Source organism: Gigantopelta aegis, chromosome 4 (genome assembly GCF_016097555.1).
Source record: "Gigantopelta aegis isolate Gae_Host chromosome 4, Gae_host_genome, whole genome shotgun sequence".
Taxonomy (NCBI): Eukaryota; Metazoa; Mollusca; class Gastropoda; order Neomphalida; family Peltospiridae; genus Gigantopelta; species Gigantopelta aegis.
The window spans coordinates 97,535,923-97,555,956 of NC_054702.1; the positions used below are offsets into that span (position 1 = coordinate 97,535,923).

General features: G+C 36.5%; 1 protein-coding gene across 2 annotated transcripts in view; it reads right to left on the reverse strand.

Moving 5' to 3' along the window:
• Positions 1–20,034, reverse strand: part of LOC121371520 (phosphofurin acidic cluster sorting protein 2-like) — a 111,464-nt gene that overhangs the window by 38,629 nt on the left and 52,801 nt on the right. For both annotated transcript variants that reach the window (XM_041497468.1, XM_041497467.1), the window contains exon 5: positions 16,320–16,473. In XM_041497468.1, the coding sequence (XP_041353402.1) occupies positions 16,320–16,473 (154 nt within the window). The remainder of the gene's footprint in view (positions 1–16,319; positions 16,474–20,034) is intronic.

Sequence of the window (20,034 nt, forward strand, 5' to 3'; positions counted from 1 at the left end):
TAAGGAAACCAGATTTCTGTGAAGAACTGAGAAGGAAAAAGGAAAACATATCTAGTTTCCTCTGGAAAGGCTTCTCCACAGTAACAGTACTACTTCCAGGAACGCTTTTCAACAAATCATGCTGCAAAATACTTTCAGAAAAGTTTGTTTTTCAACAAATCACACTCCAAACAAAATGTTAAAAATATGAAATTCAATAAGGAATATTTTCTGTAAAAACAGAATCCTCCATGACTAAGAGTTATCTTTCAAATGGAATTGGTCCAGTACCAACAAAATAACATAACAATGCAATATGGAACCATTCACCATTAGCATGTACATGTAAATCTGCATTACAGAAAGCTTTAACAAACCATTAAACAACAAGTGTGTATAAGTTTAACAGTGAATTAACTAGGATAGAAGTACACAGCTGCCCATTATAATGCATGCACATACATGTAGGTTTTTACTTGTGAAACCCGTGTAACATATACTGTATCTCTTACAATTGCCCCACATGACACATTAATGGAACAGTAAGGTGATTCCATCCCTTTATCACCCACATGGGACCAATTATCACTAGTCACATTTTTACCATTCATGTGTATGTATATCAGACAGTTCTATTAACCGCTCTTCCAGAAATATGTTCACAACACTGGTGTTTTCATATACATGTAGTTATAGAATATGGGTGTATAGTCATCAGTTTCCAATTATCATGATGACGTGTCTGGTAACATCCAAATAAATTGGATGTTAAATGTTTTTTATCAAAGCTTACAAGCATTAACACTAGATATATCCAGTGTAAAACAACCTTCAGTCTATGACAGTTTTGTATTTAACGTTAAATCATGTGTTACTTACAACTTCTTAGCATAATAAATTTTGACAAATACTTTTTGTTTCTTATCATCCTGGTGTTTGTAGAAGGTCAAGACTTGTTTTGCTAAACAGAAAAAGTAAATGTAACCTCATAAACTAAAGGATCATGCAGTGACTTCAAACATCTAACTATTACTGTAATTTTCTATTTGAGAATCAACACTAGTGTACTCAGAATGATGTGTTCACATTATCAATTTACTTGAATCAGACCTCACTATGAACATTATGGAGAGCAATTTAAGGTATTACTATATTGAACACTGATACTTAATCTTTTTGTTGTACTATTTTCTACTTTAAATCACATGCTAACGGGAACTAAATATTAATCTCCTATCCTTAAACATCATTGTCTGTTGAACAAATCATGTAGAAGAAGCTCAATATCTGTTACTTGTCATTGGTTGCTAACCAATAATTATCAGTGCATGCAAAAGGGCAAATTAACAATTGTTTGTTCCAAACACATGTAAAGTGTAAAGTAAAGCATCAATATTAGCCAGGTTGATTGGTCTTAATAAAAATCTACAAAAAAAAAAAAAAAAAAGGAAGAGAAATAATTATATATCTGCTAACTATCTCATGTGAAGACATGAGCGGAAACTCGTCTGCGTGACTTATTAACAGCAAGGGAACTTCAATGCATTTTTCCTACAGACAGGATACAGGTAGGACACTAGTTGATACATGTGTTGCCAATCAAACTGAACTGGTGAAACTAGGAAATAGTCCAATATTCATCATTTTCCTTTAATGTGAACCCAAGATGGATTGGTCTTTCTGCACCAACTTTTCATCATTTGGATTCATTTTTTAATGGTGTGAAGCTTATTTTTTGCATGAAGATGTGTGAAACCGATCTCCTTATTTGACATTTTTCACCTGGAATTATTAACCAAAAACAAAACCATGTGGACAAGATTATTTATTTACCCCAATTGTGCAACAATAATAATATATATATATATATATATATATTTTTTTTTTAAAGTGCCACATTGGTATTTTATCAGATGATAACAATTACCAATAACAGATATAATCTAGTGCAGCAAAGTCAGCGAATGTAATTATATCCAATACAGATAGATTTACGCTGTTCAAGGATGGACACATTGGGTTTTGTGCAGTAAATCAGCTCATGAAGTGTGATGAATGCCAGCTCAATGGAAATGGAGATTCCCCTACTTGTTTGGTGGGGTTTTTTGTTGTCAGGATGCAAGGACTCTGTCTGATTTAAAAATCAATTCCAATTTCCCGTTAGCTCCGATAATGAAGCTCTTCTGGCACAACTTGAGATGAGACGTATAACAGGCTGCAGGACCCAGCACGTTTATTATACAAGTTGCTCACAGTGCCGGCAGGCAGGCTAGCCCTCTAGCCACACGCATTTTCAACTTTATATAGTCTATAAGGCAAAGGAAGGGAAGGAAATCAAGTTTATCTAAAAACCACCAAACACATGGTCTAATATATTGTACTTATGACAAGGCAGGTGTAACCAGTGACCATTTGGTTGGAATGAATGAAAAAATAATGAATGAAAAGAAGAATGAAGAAATGAATAATAAAACAAATTTAGCAAGTGAGAGAAAGAATGAATGAATGAATGAAAGTTTGTTTATTTAACGACACCACTAGAGCACATCGGCTATTGAATATCAAATATTTGGTCATTCTGACTTGAAGCCATTTGAGGAAACCTGCTACATGATTCCTAATGAAGGAAATAATCTTTTATATGCACTTTCACACAGGTAGGAAAGCACATACCACAGCCTTTGACCAGCTGTGGTGCACTAACTGGAATGAGAAAAAACCCAATCAGCTGAATGGATCCACTGCGGTGGTTCGATCCTGTGACACAAGCACCTTAAGCGAGCACTCACAGTGTGTGATTTTGAGGAGAGTTCGGGAGCCCGAGGCTTGCACAAATCATATAGGACTTTCTAGCTTGGCTAGCATAGGAGCCCACATGGCTCGTAAAAATTGTTTGTAAAAATTACATTGATTCTTTGAAATGACACAGTCAACATATATCTCAAAATCATAGGAAAGCACAGTTTTGAATAGCAATCTTTTCCATGGTTTCATGCAAAACATTTAGTGTATCTTCTGTTCTACTGAACACGCACAGTAGGGCTCGCTGGGTTGGTGGCAGGCTCGAAATATTTGCAAACATGGAGTCCTTGTGACACTAAAAATTTTAAAACCAAAATTTCACACTGACTAAAAGTGAGCTAAATCCCACCCCTCAACATTATATAGTCTCTGATAAAGCAAAGGAAAGCAAAGCAAAGCAAAGCAAAGCAAAGCAAAGCACGTTTGTCTAAAAACCACCACGCACCCTGTGCATTAAAACTGCTTGTCAAATACATTGTACTTGTAACAAGGCAGGTGTAACCAGTGATCATTTGGTTGGAATGAATGAAGACATGAATGAATGCAGAAATTAATGATGAATAAATGTGTGAGTGAATGAGTGAGTGAATGAATGAATGAAATGAATGTACTATGAATAAGTGAGTAAATGAATGAATGAACGAATGAATTATGAAATGAGTGAATGAATGAATGAATGTAGATGAATGAAATGAATGAAAGAATGAATGTGGACAGATGAATGAATGAATAAATGTTTAATGACCCCTCCAGAACAACTATTTGGTTAGAGGATTGGATTGTTTTGGTAAACTATTTCAGTGTTTATAATGGAAGCCTTAATTTAAAAAAGAAAAAGAAAAAAAAAGAAAAAAGGAAATGAAAAAAGAACCATTCAGCAAATTTACTAATACTATTAGTAATAACATGATAAATATAATTAAACGTAAATGCCAGTACCGGTACAGTACCGGCACTTATTCAACACTATTAGTATAACCCAATCACTGGAATAAGCCTTTTTTAGAAGTTAACGAGTTACCTATACAACCTTAACATTATGATATGACTGCCAAGTGATATGGTTTGATAGTCAACTACTGATTAGTAACCAATTGGTAAATACATACGTGTACATGCAAATAGTGCCACGTAACATAATCTCTGATATAAGCAAGGAAAAGAATGTTTGTTTAGTAATACCCCAACACATTTTAAACCATAGCTACTAGATACCTAATGTAATATTATGGTAGTTGCTACGCACATACTGTTACTTGGTTTAGAGTAATGCTAGGCTCTGACTACCAACTACCAGCACAAAGTTGGCCAACATTCTGTTGCATAACGACTGTTCAGATGCTAGTCTCAGCGCTCTTACAACTCGATTCTTGTTGTATAACCTATTAGTTGTTAATCTGAGAGCACCCCTCTTAAGTCAGTAGTTGGGGAAATTACAACACAACCATTGAGTTGGCCAACTTCATCTTAGCAGCTGACAGTCTGAACCTAGCATGAGAAGAAAAACCAACATAGGCTAGCTTCTTTTATTGATTAGCAGCAAGGTATCATAGAGAAAAAAGCACATACCAGAGTTCCTGACACAAAATAATATATATGTAAAGGTTCATAGAGTTAAAAACAGAGTGTGATAACCGATTTAAAACAAATGTGCAGTGTCATAACTATTTAGAACAAATAGTCATTATTGCTATAAAGGCCTTGTTTGAATAACACAGTAACTTACAATCTAATGAATATCTAAAAAAAAAAAAAAAAAAAAGGGGGGGGGGGGGGGGGGGCAGGGGCCATTTCAAGTATATTTTTATTTTTATTTTTTTTAAACATAAAAAGTATTATATCATAGTCATCTATATGCACAAGGTGTATTAATAATTATGCTACGTTAATTAATTATTTAAATTGTTGTGAAACAACTATATCAGAAAAAATCAGATATGATAAGAACTTAATATTTTTAAGATGAGCCTGGAAGCCCGGTATTCACAAACATTATGTTGCACTCTGACATTTATCTTACTTGTGTCCAATGTCTCATAAAATATGCTTCATGGTAATACATACTTTTTACCTCTTACACTTTACAGAATGATAGTTAATAATGAGAACATGCAACCCATTACTTTCACCTCAAATCAATAGTAATTCTACATGTCTCTATGTGCTTTTAATCATGCTGTTTTCACAGGTATTTCTTGCATGCACTTTTGGTGTGATAGATAGATCTGTCTTTCTCTAGAGACAGACAGCTAACATGCACGGAATGACATCATTTAGTCAAAATGAAAGCAGGAGAATACAGACAGTAATTAATGACATCATTACTATGTAATTCAAGTTACGTTTCCAGTTAAAATATTCCTGTTACATTTTGGCTCTTGATATACACATTATTCACAAATTAATTAACAGCAATTGTTGAGACTACAAGTAGTACTTGTAAAATATAACTGACTGACTATTCGTGTTCAATATTAATTAAATATTTGGAACAGTTTGCAATTACATTTTTATTATCCAGTTGAGATGTTTGTTGTTTTCTCTAACAGTAACATACAAATGTGTTGATTATTTGTTTAGTATTTTAAAAACTGCAGTTAGGCATGTAAGAAAAATATTCAAACACTCATGGCTGTTGAAGACAGGAAAATCTCAACCCTTTAGAAACTTGCCAAGGTTCGTTTCAGACAAACAGTTGTATCTCGAGGGTTGGGATTTCCCCGTCTTCAACAACGCATGATAGATTCTCTTTATCAGACACATGGTTAGTCTTGCTGGACTGATGACAGACTAGCTACATATATCTCAACACTGTGTGCTTGTGACACGTAATCTTTTCAGCCCACAATTATGCACCAATTGGTGATTTACATCATCTTTTCTGACACAGGCTACAGATCTTTGAAGCTATCTTAGCACCACGATATAGTAAAGCTGTTGTAAGCTGTGACATCACAACATCGCTTGCCATAACCTACGATGGTTTTACAATATTGTAGCACTAAGCTAGCTTCAAAAATCTAGTCCCAGGTCATTAACAGTTTCTTTTCTTACCCCTGTCATGCACCTCAATAAATTGTAATATGCTATGGCTTGTGTCATTAAGAAGTCATAACTTATGACAGTTTTAGGAAAATCTATAGCCTGATTAGTTATTAATGTGATAAGAAAGACACTATGCCTCTTTAACAATGATTGGCTTATACATGTAGCTGCTTCTGAATAATACAATTGTACATAAAAATAAAAGACAAACTATAAGTATAATATTAACAAGGAACAATTCAAAATTATACTCAAAACAAACCCAGTCTACTTTGTGAAAATTGTTTATACAAAATAGCTGGATTCAGTTAAAAATCTGGAAAATAACATCCATTCTATACTAGTAGGTACATGTACAGTATTAAATTGTCTCAGTCTAGCAATAATATTATCTAAACATGCCTATATAATCCAAACAAGTGACTAAACCAGACTACAGTACAAACAAATATGGTGAGGTTTTAATGATCTACATGTAACAACTGTTACATTATAAAATATAAAAAGCTAATTGCAAAAATAATTATGTTTAAAAGGTTATAAACCGGCCATTCCTGTTATTGTCCAAAAATGTAATTACACCTTTATCTTGCCCATCGTAATTTCCTTCCAGATGCCTTGCTGCTATACTAATATGTAATATGTGGTGGCTTTGAGTTTCATTTTGTCTCTCTTTTTCTCAACAAATTGTCAAAATAGATACAAAATAGTTGTGGTTTACAATGTGCTGAGGTGTCGTTAAACAAAACATTCCTTTCCTTTCCTTTCCTTTTCCTTGCAGACAGAGACCGAAATCCATGTAATCCTGTGCCTTAGTAAATGAAGCAGCACATTTGTCAGGCTCATGCAGACTGACTTTAGACTATATATTGATCATAAGTGCAACAGCACCACACCGCAGAGTTAACAGGTTTGTCACCCGTGCACAGAAAAGTATTAGCTTGTGACTGAAGTGTGTTGCCAGTAGCATGATAAATCAGATAGGCAAAAGTAGCTTAATGAGGAGCCTAAGTGATTTCGTACTGAGGTTAGAGAATAATTTTTATATCTAACCTGTTGGACTTGAACCACACATGTCTGGGGATAACAGTTAAGATTAAAAACATTACACATTTAAAAACGAAAACTGAAATGGTCTTGAAAACGCTGAGGAAAAAAAAACCTATCTATACTTAAAAATAAAGGTAATTTTCCACATTTTAAATCCAATCTAATGATAATCTATTTTGTGAAAATTATTACATGCAAAAAAACCAACAACTAGAAAGACAATGAGCTGAAATATATATGTAAAAAAAAAAAAAAACAACAACATTCCCGCATGTATACACATAATGTATACAATATATTACAGGGCATAATTTTATTTTAAATATGTAAAATAAGCTTATGTAATTCATCAAATTTAAGAGGCAACCGGTGCACAATGTAACCAATTTATTGTCCATGTAAACTAAAAAGTGCATAACTAGCACTAGAGCTGAATGACTTCCTGAGGTATAAAACTAAATTTGTGTCAGTAAAACCACTGGTGTGTGTGTGTGTGGTGTGTGTGTGTATGTGTGTGTATGTGTGTGTGTCTATATATATATACTACTCAAAAGAATTTAAAGGTCAGACGATATTTTCGACATTATTTTCTGAATGTCAATTATATGAGCTAGACCATAATGTCACGCATGGTATTGTTCCATTTTGACGAAAGTGGGTCTAAGAAACCCATAAATGAATTAAAATCCACTGTCATTGACACTGTCGACTAGTTCTAATGGCGAAAACATGCTTACATTTGCACGTAAATTAGGGCGAAAGCGAAAGGTCTGCTAAGTGCCCATAACTTGCTTTTTCACAAAGCGCTTCATTTGCACGCTTTGCACATGTATTCCATGTTCCCAATGCTGAATTTCCGTATAATTGGAGCTTGCGTTCGTGTACGGTGCACACTCCAAATTCGACAATGGTACGACTTCAACTGACTATCGAAGATCGAGGAAGGGCTATTGCTTGGCTTCAGGATGGCAATACGCAAAGAAATGTTGCTCTGAGACTTGGTGTCAGTCAGAGTGTCGTTGGCCGACTGTGGCAACGGTACCAAGCAACGAATTCTGTTCGAAATCGTCCACGTTCGGGAAGACCCCGAAGCACTACAAATAGAGAGGACCGCTACATCACCAATATGGCTCTACGTCAACGCACAACCACTACACACCGATTACGTGACAATCTGCGGACTGCGACTGGAACTCGAGTGTCTGATCAAACCATACGCGATTGCGTATGGTCTGAAAGCCAATAATCTACGCTGCCGTCGCCAGGCTGTTCGACCACCACCCCTACCACGTCACAGAACGGCCAGACGTCACTGGTGCACGCTTCATCTGCGGTGGCAACGTGTTCAGTGGGGTCGAGTGATGTTCACTGATGAGTCCAGGTTTAGTCTCCAGTTCAACGACGGTCGGGTTCGTGTCTACAGACGTCCTGGGGAGCGCTTCGCTGACGTTAACGTTAGACAACGTCACCGGTTCGGTGGTGGCAGCGTCATGGTGTGGGGCGGCATCTCTATCCACCACAGGACCCCCCTCTATGTGGTGGATGGCAATCTGAATGGAATCCGCTATCTGAATGAGATTATCCGGCCGTTGGTTCTCCCAGGCCTTCAGCAGATTGGCGGCGGGGCAGTTCTGCAGGATGACACTGCCAGACCCCACCGCGCCAGGGTGGTAACGGACTTTCTCAGACAACAAGGTATCGCCAGGATGGATTGGCCAGCATATTCGCCTGACTTGGCCCCAATAGAGCACGCCTGGGACGAATTAGGCAGGAGAGTTCGGGAAACCATGCCCCTCCGGCCAACCTTCATGATCTGGGTCAACTTCTTATGGCAGAGTGGCAGGCCATTCCCCAAGAGTTCTTCAGACGTCTGATCAACAGCATGAGGCAACGATGTGTCAAGTGTATTCGCGCCAGGGGTGGATTCACACACTATTAAACGAATGTTCTAATGTGTAAAATCCATGTTTGACAACCTTCAACTTTGAAAGCATGTCATGTGACTTTCTTGTATACAGTGACGTTTATTTGTGGTTTTTTGTAAATATGGAACAATAAATAAAAAATTTGGTGTAGTTTACATCATCAATCTAATACACTCTGAAACTTATTTGGTTATAAATTTTTGACCCTTAAATTCTTTTGAGTAGTATATATAGAGAGAGATAGAGAGAGAGAGAGAGAGAGAGAGAGAGAGAGAGAGAGAGAGAGAGAGAGAGAGAGAGAGAGAGAGAGAGAGAGAGAGAGAGAGAGGGGTGGGTGGGTTATTACCAGTGTTTTTTGGAATTGTCAATATCATACATTAGGAATAAAAATTGTATTATGCGAGTCTCTGGTGAAACACACGAGGGTAATAATCTCTTTAGCATATAATCTCAAGCTTAATACATGTTTTTGTAAACTGTACACGGAACTTTAATTCCAGTCCACCATTATTAGATATTCAAAAGATGTAAGAATATGTGATGCGGTGTCTTTTTGAATGGAAATGATGTCAAATCCGAATGACATCATACTGGATATCCTTACATAAAAATAAACTAGTGCTTAACGTTTTTTGTTTTCTGAAAGCTGGGCAGCTATCAATGTAAAGTTGTTATTGAAATGTTTTGTTTGATGACTATGAATGTATACGTCCATTATAATGTCACCCTAGTATGTTTGCTTAAATGTCAATAAACCTAGTGCCATGACTTTGATTAAATTACATTTAATTTGCAAAGTTATAACATTTTTAAAGTATGTGATCTGAAAAATATCACATACTTTGAATCGACTGGAAATGTAAGATATTATATGATATATATATATATATATACTGAACAAAAAAAACCTTCCGATTTGTACATATAGTATTTGTTGTGTTAAAGAATTCATTGTGTAATGAAATTATATAGGTAGTATTAGCCGTGAGCTGTATTATCAGGATTCATGAATTTTATCGATTATTTTTGCATTGTTAATCGTCGACAACGTGAAATTCAATTTGCACATGCATGCATGGTTCGACATGTCCCGTGTAGTATTCGGTCAATTTGTTTTACTTGTCTTACTGACATTGTTGTCAAGTGAACAAAAACGCTTCAAAATTTGTAAAAAAATTAAAGTTTTTTACATTGTAGCATTTTTAGTATCCCAAGAATACCCAATAATTTACGCGAACGGGCGATTGGCATGCTTGATGCTGGCATGTCGACAGAAGACGTTGCAAGGCATGTTGGGAGTTCTAGTCGAGCGATACGAAATCTTCATGGACGTCCGCGGGGTCAAGACCGTTATATCATGAACACGCATTTGCGCAATCGATTCCAAACTGCCACTGCTACTGCTGCTAACACACTTGGGCTTCATAATAACCAAATCAGTGGGCAAACTGTTCGTAATCGTCTGCGGGAGAACGGTTTACATGCACAACATCCTTATGTCGGATGCGTTTTAACGCAACGTCATCGTCTAAATCGTCTTAATTGGGCATGTGTACACACTCGTTGGATACGGCGATGCTGGAATACCGTTCTTTTTCCGGATGAATCCAGATTTTCTTTACAACGTGGTGATGGCAGGGTGCGCGTCTACCATAGGAGAAATGAACGCTATGCTGACTGTTGTGTTCTTGAACGAGATCGTTTTGGGGGTGGGGGTTGTGTCATGGTCTGGGCAGCAATTGCCCATGGTTATTGTTCACCACTAGTCGTCATTGATGGCAATTTAAATGCTCAACGTTACCGTGATGACATTCTCACTCATCACGTCATTCCTCTGTTCCATAACAATGCCAACATCTTGATTTTTCAGCATGATAATGCCACCTCTCATACAGCTAGAAACACTCTAAATTTTCTTAGGACAAATAACATTGATTTCATTGATAACTGGCCCGCTAAAAGTTCTGATCTCAACCCCATCGAGCATGTCTGGGATAGTCTGGACAGACGACTGAGGCGTCATCCCAACCCACCCGCTAACGTCAACGAACTTCGTCAAGCGCTCATTCAGGAATGGAACAATATTCCACTTGCAGAAATCAACACTTTAGTCAATTCTATGCGCCTGCAATGCACTGCAGTGGTCAATTCAAGAGGTGGTCATACCCGTTATTAAGTGGGTGGGTTTTTTTTTAACCCCTACCACACTTGGTCAAAATTTCTCCCAGTTTCTGTTAACCTATGGCCATGATTTTTGCACCAAACGATGCATCATGGAACACTCTTTAAACGCATATATAACAATTATTCCCCCGGTTTGTTTTCATTAAGTTATGTTCAAGCAAAGTTAGCGGAAGTTTCTTATTTTGTTCAGTATACACACACACACACACACACACACACACACACACACACACACACACACACACACACACACACACACACTCACACACATCACACACACTTTGTCAAAGTCATCATAATCAATCTTTGTCAAAGTCATCCCAATACACTCTAGTCTACCTGTACTTAATAAATTACCAGTCACACCTTGACAATAAGGCAAATACTTACAAAGTAAATGGTATAGTGCGTAGGAAACGTTAATTACTAAGGGCAAACAATGAATGTCTTCATTGTGCAGATATATACATCAATAATTACAAGTATTATGACAAACTCATTGATCATGTGTCACTCCCACAGTGTGCACCTTATGTTATCCAGACATATTTATAAGAATAACAAATACAGAACAGCAACAATTAACCCTGCCTCTATAACCATTGACAGACATATTGCTTTTCAATATTTTGCATAATCACAAGATCAATTATGTGGAAAAGAACCTTCTTGGTATTAAGAAGCAGCTTACTATATGAGGCCTCATTAGCCCAACTTGATACATCTGTTTTATATCCACATTTATATACTATAATGTAGGTCTCTGTTTCTGCCTGCCTGTCTGTGTGTCTGTCTCTCTGCCTGTCTGTATACCTGTCTGTCTCTGTCTCAGTGTATGTATCTGAGTTCGTGTGTCTGTGAGTGTGTTTGTGTTTGGCTGCATGCCTCTGCTTCAGTGCATGTATCTCAGTTTGTGGGTCTGTATGTCTGCCTGTCTGTCTCTGTCTCAGTGTATGTATATGTATCTCGGTGTGTGGGTCTGTATGTCTGTCACTCTGTCTGTCTCAGTGTATGTATATTTATCTGAGTTTGTGTGTCTGTGTGTCTGTGTATACACATTTTTAACATCCAACTCTTTCCATGCAATGGTAACATATTCATGTTTTATACTGTCTATATATATAAGCCATGTAATTTATTACTACCGTACTATTACATCTAGGATTGTCCTTGCAATCTGAATTACTAATTTCTTAACAATGAACTGTGCTGTAAATATCAAATATCACTTGTAAGATGAATAAAACACAAATCATGCACATGTAACATACTTTGTACAGCTCTTAAATACAGTATATCCAGAGACGACAGTGGATTGTGAAGAAAAAACTACCCACCCCAAAACAAAACCGAAACTCTGAATTTTTAAGATTGCCCTTAAACCTTCCATTTAAAATACCTGAAACTGTACAAATATTAAAAAAGCCTCAATTTAGGATAAAGCCTGACAATTTTCATCTATGTAATTAAAAAAAAAGTTAAATTGTTTTTAAACCTAAGGTAAAAAACAAAACACATACAGATAATTAACTAAATAAAAATAAAAAAAGGAAAAAAAAAAGGAAAAAGGAAAAAAAAAGAAAAAAGAAAGAAAAAGCCATTAATAAAAAAAAAACCCGGCATAAACTTAACATAAAAGATTAATAAATCAGTGTAATATAAGCCGCTCCACTCTGCAGTGAAACACGAGCTGTTTGTTCTGTATGAACAGCTGCATTATTCTACAAGAAAACAGATCATCAAGACAGTTATTGGAGGATATGTGGCCAGCATGGAACATGATTTCTTATCCTCGAATCATATTGTCAGAGAAGAGTAGAATGAGAAGTTTACGTGCCTGAAGCGTTAGTGGTCTCATTAGCAGTTTTGTCTATAGAAAAATGGCATGATTTATGGCAAAGGAAACCCATGCAAGAGCGTGGACAAAGAGAGATATAATCTGTGATCAGCTCTTAATGGTATTAATGCAGCACTGTGGTTTTCCCCATTCATAGCAATTATAAATTTCATATTAGTTTCAAATATTGGTATTTCAATTTATAAAATAATTGTACTAACTGGTGTTTCAATTTATAAAATAATTGTTCAAATTATTTACATGCTTATATTCAATTAAGGTTCAAGCATACTGTCCTGGACACACACCTAGCTCAGCTATTTGGGCCAGCATTGCATTGCATTTGAAAGTTTCAGAGATCACTATACAATTATAAAACATTAAACAATAGTTGCTCAGTGTTCTTGCTGGTCCATTTCAGCATTTTTTGTCCCTTTTTCAGTATCAGGGGTGGGACGTAGTCCAGTGATAAAGTAGTCGCCTGATGAGAGGTTGTTTTAGAATCGATCTCCATCAGTTTCTTGTTCCATCCAGTGCTCTACAACTGGTGTAATTATCCTGTCTATGGGATGCTGCATATAAAAGATCCCTTGCTGTTAATCAGAAAGACGGTTGGACTGCTGGTGCTCCCTTGCACCTGCCAGTGCAGGCGGTCCCTCTTTTACCCACCCCAACCCTTTCCTGTACTGGACGGAAGAACAGGCTGAGGCCGGTATTTGTGCCCAGGACAGACATGCGTTACAACAGCTTGCTCTGAATGTGCACGTTAAACAATTTCCCATTCCCATTCCCAATCAGAAAGAGTAGCCCATTGTGTCACTATGGTGGCAGCGGATTTCCTCTCTCATCATGTGTGGTCCTTAACAGATGTCTGATGCCATATAATCGTAGATAAAATGTGTTGAGTGCCAATACGTTCATCAGCAGATGACAGGTGGTGAATTTTGGCAGCTTTACTGCTGCTACCACCGCCTATTTTAATGCTGATAGTTATAAACCTCTCTCTATTCAGTAAATATAGCCTCCTATTTTTCTCAAACAGCCTCCTATTTTTGAAAATAATGAACACTTCACAATTTGCTGCCCCAATTTATTTTTCTATACCACTCTTTATTTTTTCCTACCCTGCTATATTTTACTGCACCCTGTTTCTTTCATTTCATTTCAACTTATTTTCGTGCTTATATCCAATTAAGGTTCAAGCACGTTGTCCTGGGCACAAATCTCAGCTATCTGTGCTATCTGTCCAGGACAGCAGGTTAGTTGTTAGTAGTTAATGAGAGAGAAGTGTTACACCTACCCATTGAGTAGTTAAAACTTGTTATTATCCATATGGTTCAACATAACCAAGTTAATAATAATCATATGAAGCACACGTAATTTTGGAAAGCAACGTCATACCATGACGTTACTTCTCCAGTCCTAGCTCAGTGCATTTGAAATATGACATCATTTCGTCGTCTCCTTCTAGTTGTGGCTGAAACATTTTGAGTTGGGTCTTGTTATTCATAAAGACAACAACAATAATAATATGGATAATAAAGAAATTATTACACTCGCGTGTGAGTCGTACTATTTTACAAAACTTGTGTCAGGATTCATGTATTACCCTCGCTCTCGCTCGGGCAATACAAAAATCCTGACACTTGTTTCGTAAAATCAATACGACACACAAGCTTGTATAATAATCTCTATCTCTGGGTGGGAGCTGGTACTGGGCTGTGAACTCAGAACCTACCGGCCTTATGTCCGATGGCTTAATCACTACATCACAGAGGCCTGTCTTCATTTCTACCCACCCTGCTATTTTAAAATGCACAATGGTCAGATCAGGTCATAGGGTTTTACGTGCACATTCAGAACAAGCTGTTGCAGCGCACGCCTGTCATGGGCCATCCAGGACCGGTAAAGGGTAGTGTAGGTGGGAAAGGTCGGTAGCAGGCAGCGGCAATTTAGGTGATGTTGAATTTTGAATATCCCGTAGGATTAAGCTAAAAAATAAAGTTTTGTGCAATTTTTAAAAGGAATTTTGGCGCCAAATGATAAAAATGCACTCTCTGTTTTTTTCTTCACATTACGAAAACACTGATCTATACAAGACTGCAAACCTGACATCAAAGGAAAAAAGCCTCTTGTCAAGTGGTTCTTTAAGCCAATCAAAACCAAAGATAAAACACCTCATTGGATTAGGTATCTGACAACCAATAACTTCCAATTGAGTTTGTTTGTTTCGCATTGAGAAAATACAAATCTGCAATCTCAAAGTGTTTAAGCTTATCTGTTGGCAATTAGCAGCTTGGCATTACATCAGGCTAAACAAGTCAAGGGTTTTAAATTAAGACATGCTAGGATACTTAGCAACTTGATTACTCAAGAAGATTAGGGACCACAATTGATTTTTTAATAAAAAAATTTACCAGTTACTTGTTTGTTTCTTTAGTACTTTGTAAGAGTAATCAAAATGAGAAGCCTTAATTATATCCAATACAGTAAAATCGAGATGTAATCTCCAGACTTTGAAAATGGATACTGAATAACCTGATCCTTGTGTCTGTGGAAGGTCAGGACGATGGATCCTAATGATGAGTTTGACACTGATGCAGCTAGAAGGTGGCAGCAGAAGATTAACTTGTTCATGAACTTTCAACCAAGTCATGCCCCACCTTCAATTTTCATGCAGCTGCTAAACAATTTTGAACTGATAAGCAAATCTTGCTAATCAAAATGTTGAAAGCAAAATGATTACTGACAAATATCTGAACACACAGAAATTAAACTAGGTAGGTAAAACTGACGTATATAGTAATTACAGAGATGTGAAATCCATTTAAAAATAAAATCTGAAATGATCTTTTAAAAAGATAAAATCTCTTTATGTACCTAAAGAAAAGTACTGTACTGTGTAAATGTATTTAATTAACTGTACTACATATATGTAGGTGTCATCACAAGGTCAGATCAGGTCATAGGGCTTAACGTGCACATTCAGAGTAAGCTGCTGTAGTGCACGCCTGTTCAGGACAGGAAAGGGTTTGGAGTGGGTGGGAAAAGAAACCACCTGTGTTAGTCCAGAGCAAGAGAGCATTGGCAGCCCGACCAGGGTGGGTAACAAGCGGGGACACTTGTGGGGCTATGGAATTTTTAATGTCTCATAAGATTAAGTCCGAAAAAATAAAAGATTTGCAGTTTTTATGAAGTAATTTGGTGCTTTTGGAACGGTTCATCAAAAATAAACTAAAGGAGCTATTTTTTTAATTTTAACAAAGTTGGTCTAATTATAGCTCTTTTTTTTTAACTTTGCCTATTGGGGCCGTCTTGGTTGGTCTCTCATGGTTGCCCCCTAATTTTAGCCCTACAGAGGCCTGGATCGATTGGGGGTTCTCACAAGACAATTGTACTGTACAAGTGTACTTAACTGTACTACACATATGTAGGTGATTTCGCAAGATAACTGTACTGTAGACGAGAAGATCACTGTATTATGCATTTGTACTCACCTATATCGGAAGAGCCCGGTTTTCTATTTCCATTGTCTTCGTGATCGACTGGCTGACTAGAGAGACTGAGCACCGTGACATGAGCCACCAGGTTTGTGTGTTCCTTCAGATCACTGAACAGATTGAGGTTTTTGTCAACAGATCTCTGCAGCACCTACACATTACAGAAAACACATGCATTATTCAACATGTCAGAAATGCCCTTTTCTGTTCAGATTTTAATATACCGGGCTTTCTTTCAGGTAATGATGAAATAAAATCCCCTGAAACCTCCCCTCACACACACACTTTAAAAAAAAAAAAATTGTATTACTTTTCATTTCAATTTTTTTTATTAATAATAAAAAAAAGAATATATAACAGCAGCATTATTTTATTTATTGAATGATTTTAAAAAATTTTTTTTTTTTTTTTTTTTTTCCAGTATGTATGTGTGTGTGTGTGTGTGTGTGTTTGTGTGATGGTATCATAAAATGTTTAAGTGGCTTACCCACTAAAACAGTGACATGTATGTAACAAAACTGTTTTCTTACACACACACACACACATACACACACACACACACACACACACACACACAACCATTTTATTAAAAAATATCTTAATGCTCAGGCATCTGTTTATATGGCTTTGTCTACATACATGCTATAGTCTGCTCTCTTTTGTTTACAACTGAAGGTCAATGCACAGAAATTGATTGTAGCGTCCACAGTGACATCTTCCAAGCTTAATAAGTTAATTAAATATCATATTTGATTATTATAAAAATGAGATTTGCCATTAAAACCCAATTTTATAGATATTGTAGCAATTATACAAATAATGTAGGAGATTATTGGCCTGCCAAATTAAACACTGTAAGGTATTTTTCTTAAATAACGATTGGTTTAAACAGCTCATATTCTCCAGAAATGGTAGTTTTGCTATTAAGCACCAAGTGCTATAGGCCAATCAATGAGAACACAGAGCTGCAGTGCCCGCAGCCTATAATCTAAAAAAACAGGAGCACCATTAATATGTCTGATCAACTAGGTTTTACGTTTCTCAAAACACATAATAACAGGTGTGTATGTTCACACACGTTGCCCTAGATACGAGATGGCTGGAATACTCTGCATTCCAATTACATCCACCTTCTGCTCTCCAATGATGCAGAAATCTTTAAGAGAATGTGAGCAGCATGGCACGCACTCTAGCTGCCATTGAGAAAGGGGATGGATCTATAGGATCTCAGCCAGCCAGCCAAGATAAACATATCACAGGAGATGAGATTCAGTCAGACAGCATCATCACCTAACCCATTCATACCATAGTTTCTATGTACGTAATAACTAACAAAATCCACATGGTGCGTAGATGCACATGTATGCAATACAGTCAAACCTGCTATAAAAAGGCAATCTTATACACCAATCACCTGGTATCGAGAGCACTGTTTTGTTTTGTGTTGGGGTTTTTTGTTGTTGGGTTATTTTTGTGTGTGTGTGTGTGATTTTTGTGTTTTTGGTTTTTGGGGGGGGATTTTTTGGTTTGTTTTGGGGGTTTTTATGTGGAGGGGGGTTAGGGGAATATGTTTCTGCTAGGCTATATTATTACATTGTGCAAAAAGACAACAACAGAAGAAGTATTCATCTATGTTACGATATTAGTTTACTCTTGTTTGAGTTGTAATGGTTGTTAAAGCAGTTTATGTTTCACACTCAAGTGGGATATCATTCTGCATGTATCACCTACAAAGAGCACTGGCATGTTTTGCAACACAATATGCACTTAAGACACTTTCTGCCCTTCCCTACAAAATATTTACTTTCCTTTGATGTTATTTGCCCAATAGCTGTCGCTCTTCATTTATTTTTTTATTTTTATTTTTTTGTAGCTGTTAAATGTCATTTTGCATTGATTTCACACAACTGTGGATATATGGAGTGAATGTGTTAACAGTTTGTAGCTGTACAAAGCTGAGGGTGTTAAGGTTTAATTTAAACTGTTTTTTTTCGAAAAGCATTTTGTACATGTATTTTTAAAATGTATATATACATGTGTACATGCACATACAGTACCTTTATCATACATATTAACTGTCTTTCATGTGACAAGATTATAAGCAGATCATCATACTTTTAAAGAAACTATCTCCAGTTTGCTACCATTGTAACATATTTATGACTAACAGATTTTGTTGATGATATTTTCCTGTTTGAAACATTTGTGTATGTATAAACAAGGTGTTGTTGTCATCCTGTTTGTAGTAGCCCTAACCAGATTCTACCTCTCAATAATTCTGTATGTACGAAAAAATATATATTACTAAGAAAATCAACAGTAACTGTTACAACTTTTAACACTCTATCACAAACACATTGGATATTGGACACTCTTATTCTAAACAAGAAAATACATTTACATTAATATGTTACTGTAGTCGCCGAAAAGTCGGAAATATCTTATAAACAGAGATTACTTCACAAGCTTGTGTCATACTGATTTTATTAAATGAGTGTCAGGATATTTGTATTACCCGAGTGAGGGCGAGGGCAATACATAAATCCTGACACGAGTTTCGTAAAATCAGTACGATACAAAAGCTTGTATAATAATTTCTTTATTATCCACATTATCCATGATATTATTTTAAGAATATCAAGGACCATGTCAAAACGTTTAAAACGTAGCTAGGAAATGACGAAATGACATCATTTTCAGAAATGACTTCGTTTTGTTAAGAGATTACACAGAGATAAAACTGGAACAGCCCCAAATTAAGTCATTTGTTGTGCACATGAAATCATTATGACACATGTGTGTCATACTGGTTATATTTTCCTGTACATCTTGAACTATGTGGATAATAATGGCTGCAAACTTAGAACAGTTCCTTTAATAAATAAACCAATAAAGAAATGACCAGCACTCACAGTGTATCAGGGGTGGGGAAAATCAAAATTGCCAATCGGTCCCACCTATGACATAATTAGTAGCCTAACAGCCCCCCCCCCCCCCCCCCCCCCCCCCCCGTTAAAAAAATTTAAAACTATTTTATAGGCCTACTTGATGAATTTATAGTTTATTATCGTTTTACGGGACTTTACTGCTCGTAAAATATCCGACTGCACGTACACCCAATCCCTCAATGTACATTAAAACACCTACTTATCTGTACATTAAATGATGTTTCTAATAAGGAAGATATTAATTCATTTCATATTATGCTATGGTTCTTTACTATATTGTTTTATTGACGCGTCCTGATAAGTGTCGTTGAACAACCAACTTGACACCTAATTCAATGATACTATTGATAGAAGTTGCCGACTGAACGATTAATAACGTCGACGCTGATTGGTTCACCTTGAACTTGAGCTACTGTGTATGACAACCGGTGTAAACCATTTTGTTTCCCATATCATATTATATACCCATCCCATTCATAATAAACATGACAAAAAACACCAAGACATTTTCAATTATGAAAATAGCAATTTACTTGTATAATAATGAAAAACACATTTAACAGTCAACAATAAATACATTTAGGACTGTACTCTTTATGTAAATGTCATGTAAAGTCTCTCAGCGTTCATGTACGGAAGTACTATTTTACAAAGGCCTGTTGGCGACGCGACCCGACAATTCCCCATACAACTGTCGACCTCCATCATCACAAATTAGCCACTTAAATTGCTTCAACCACGCCGACTGAAAACATCGCACTTTA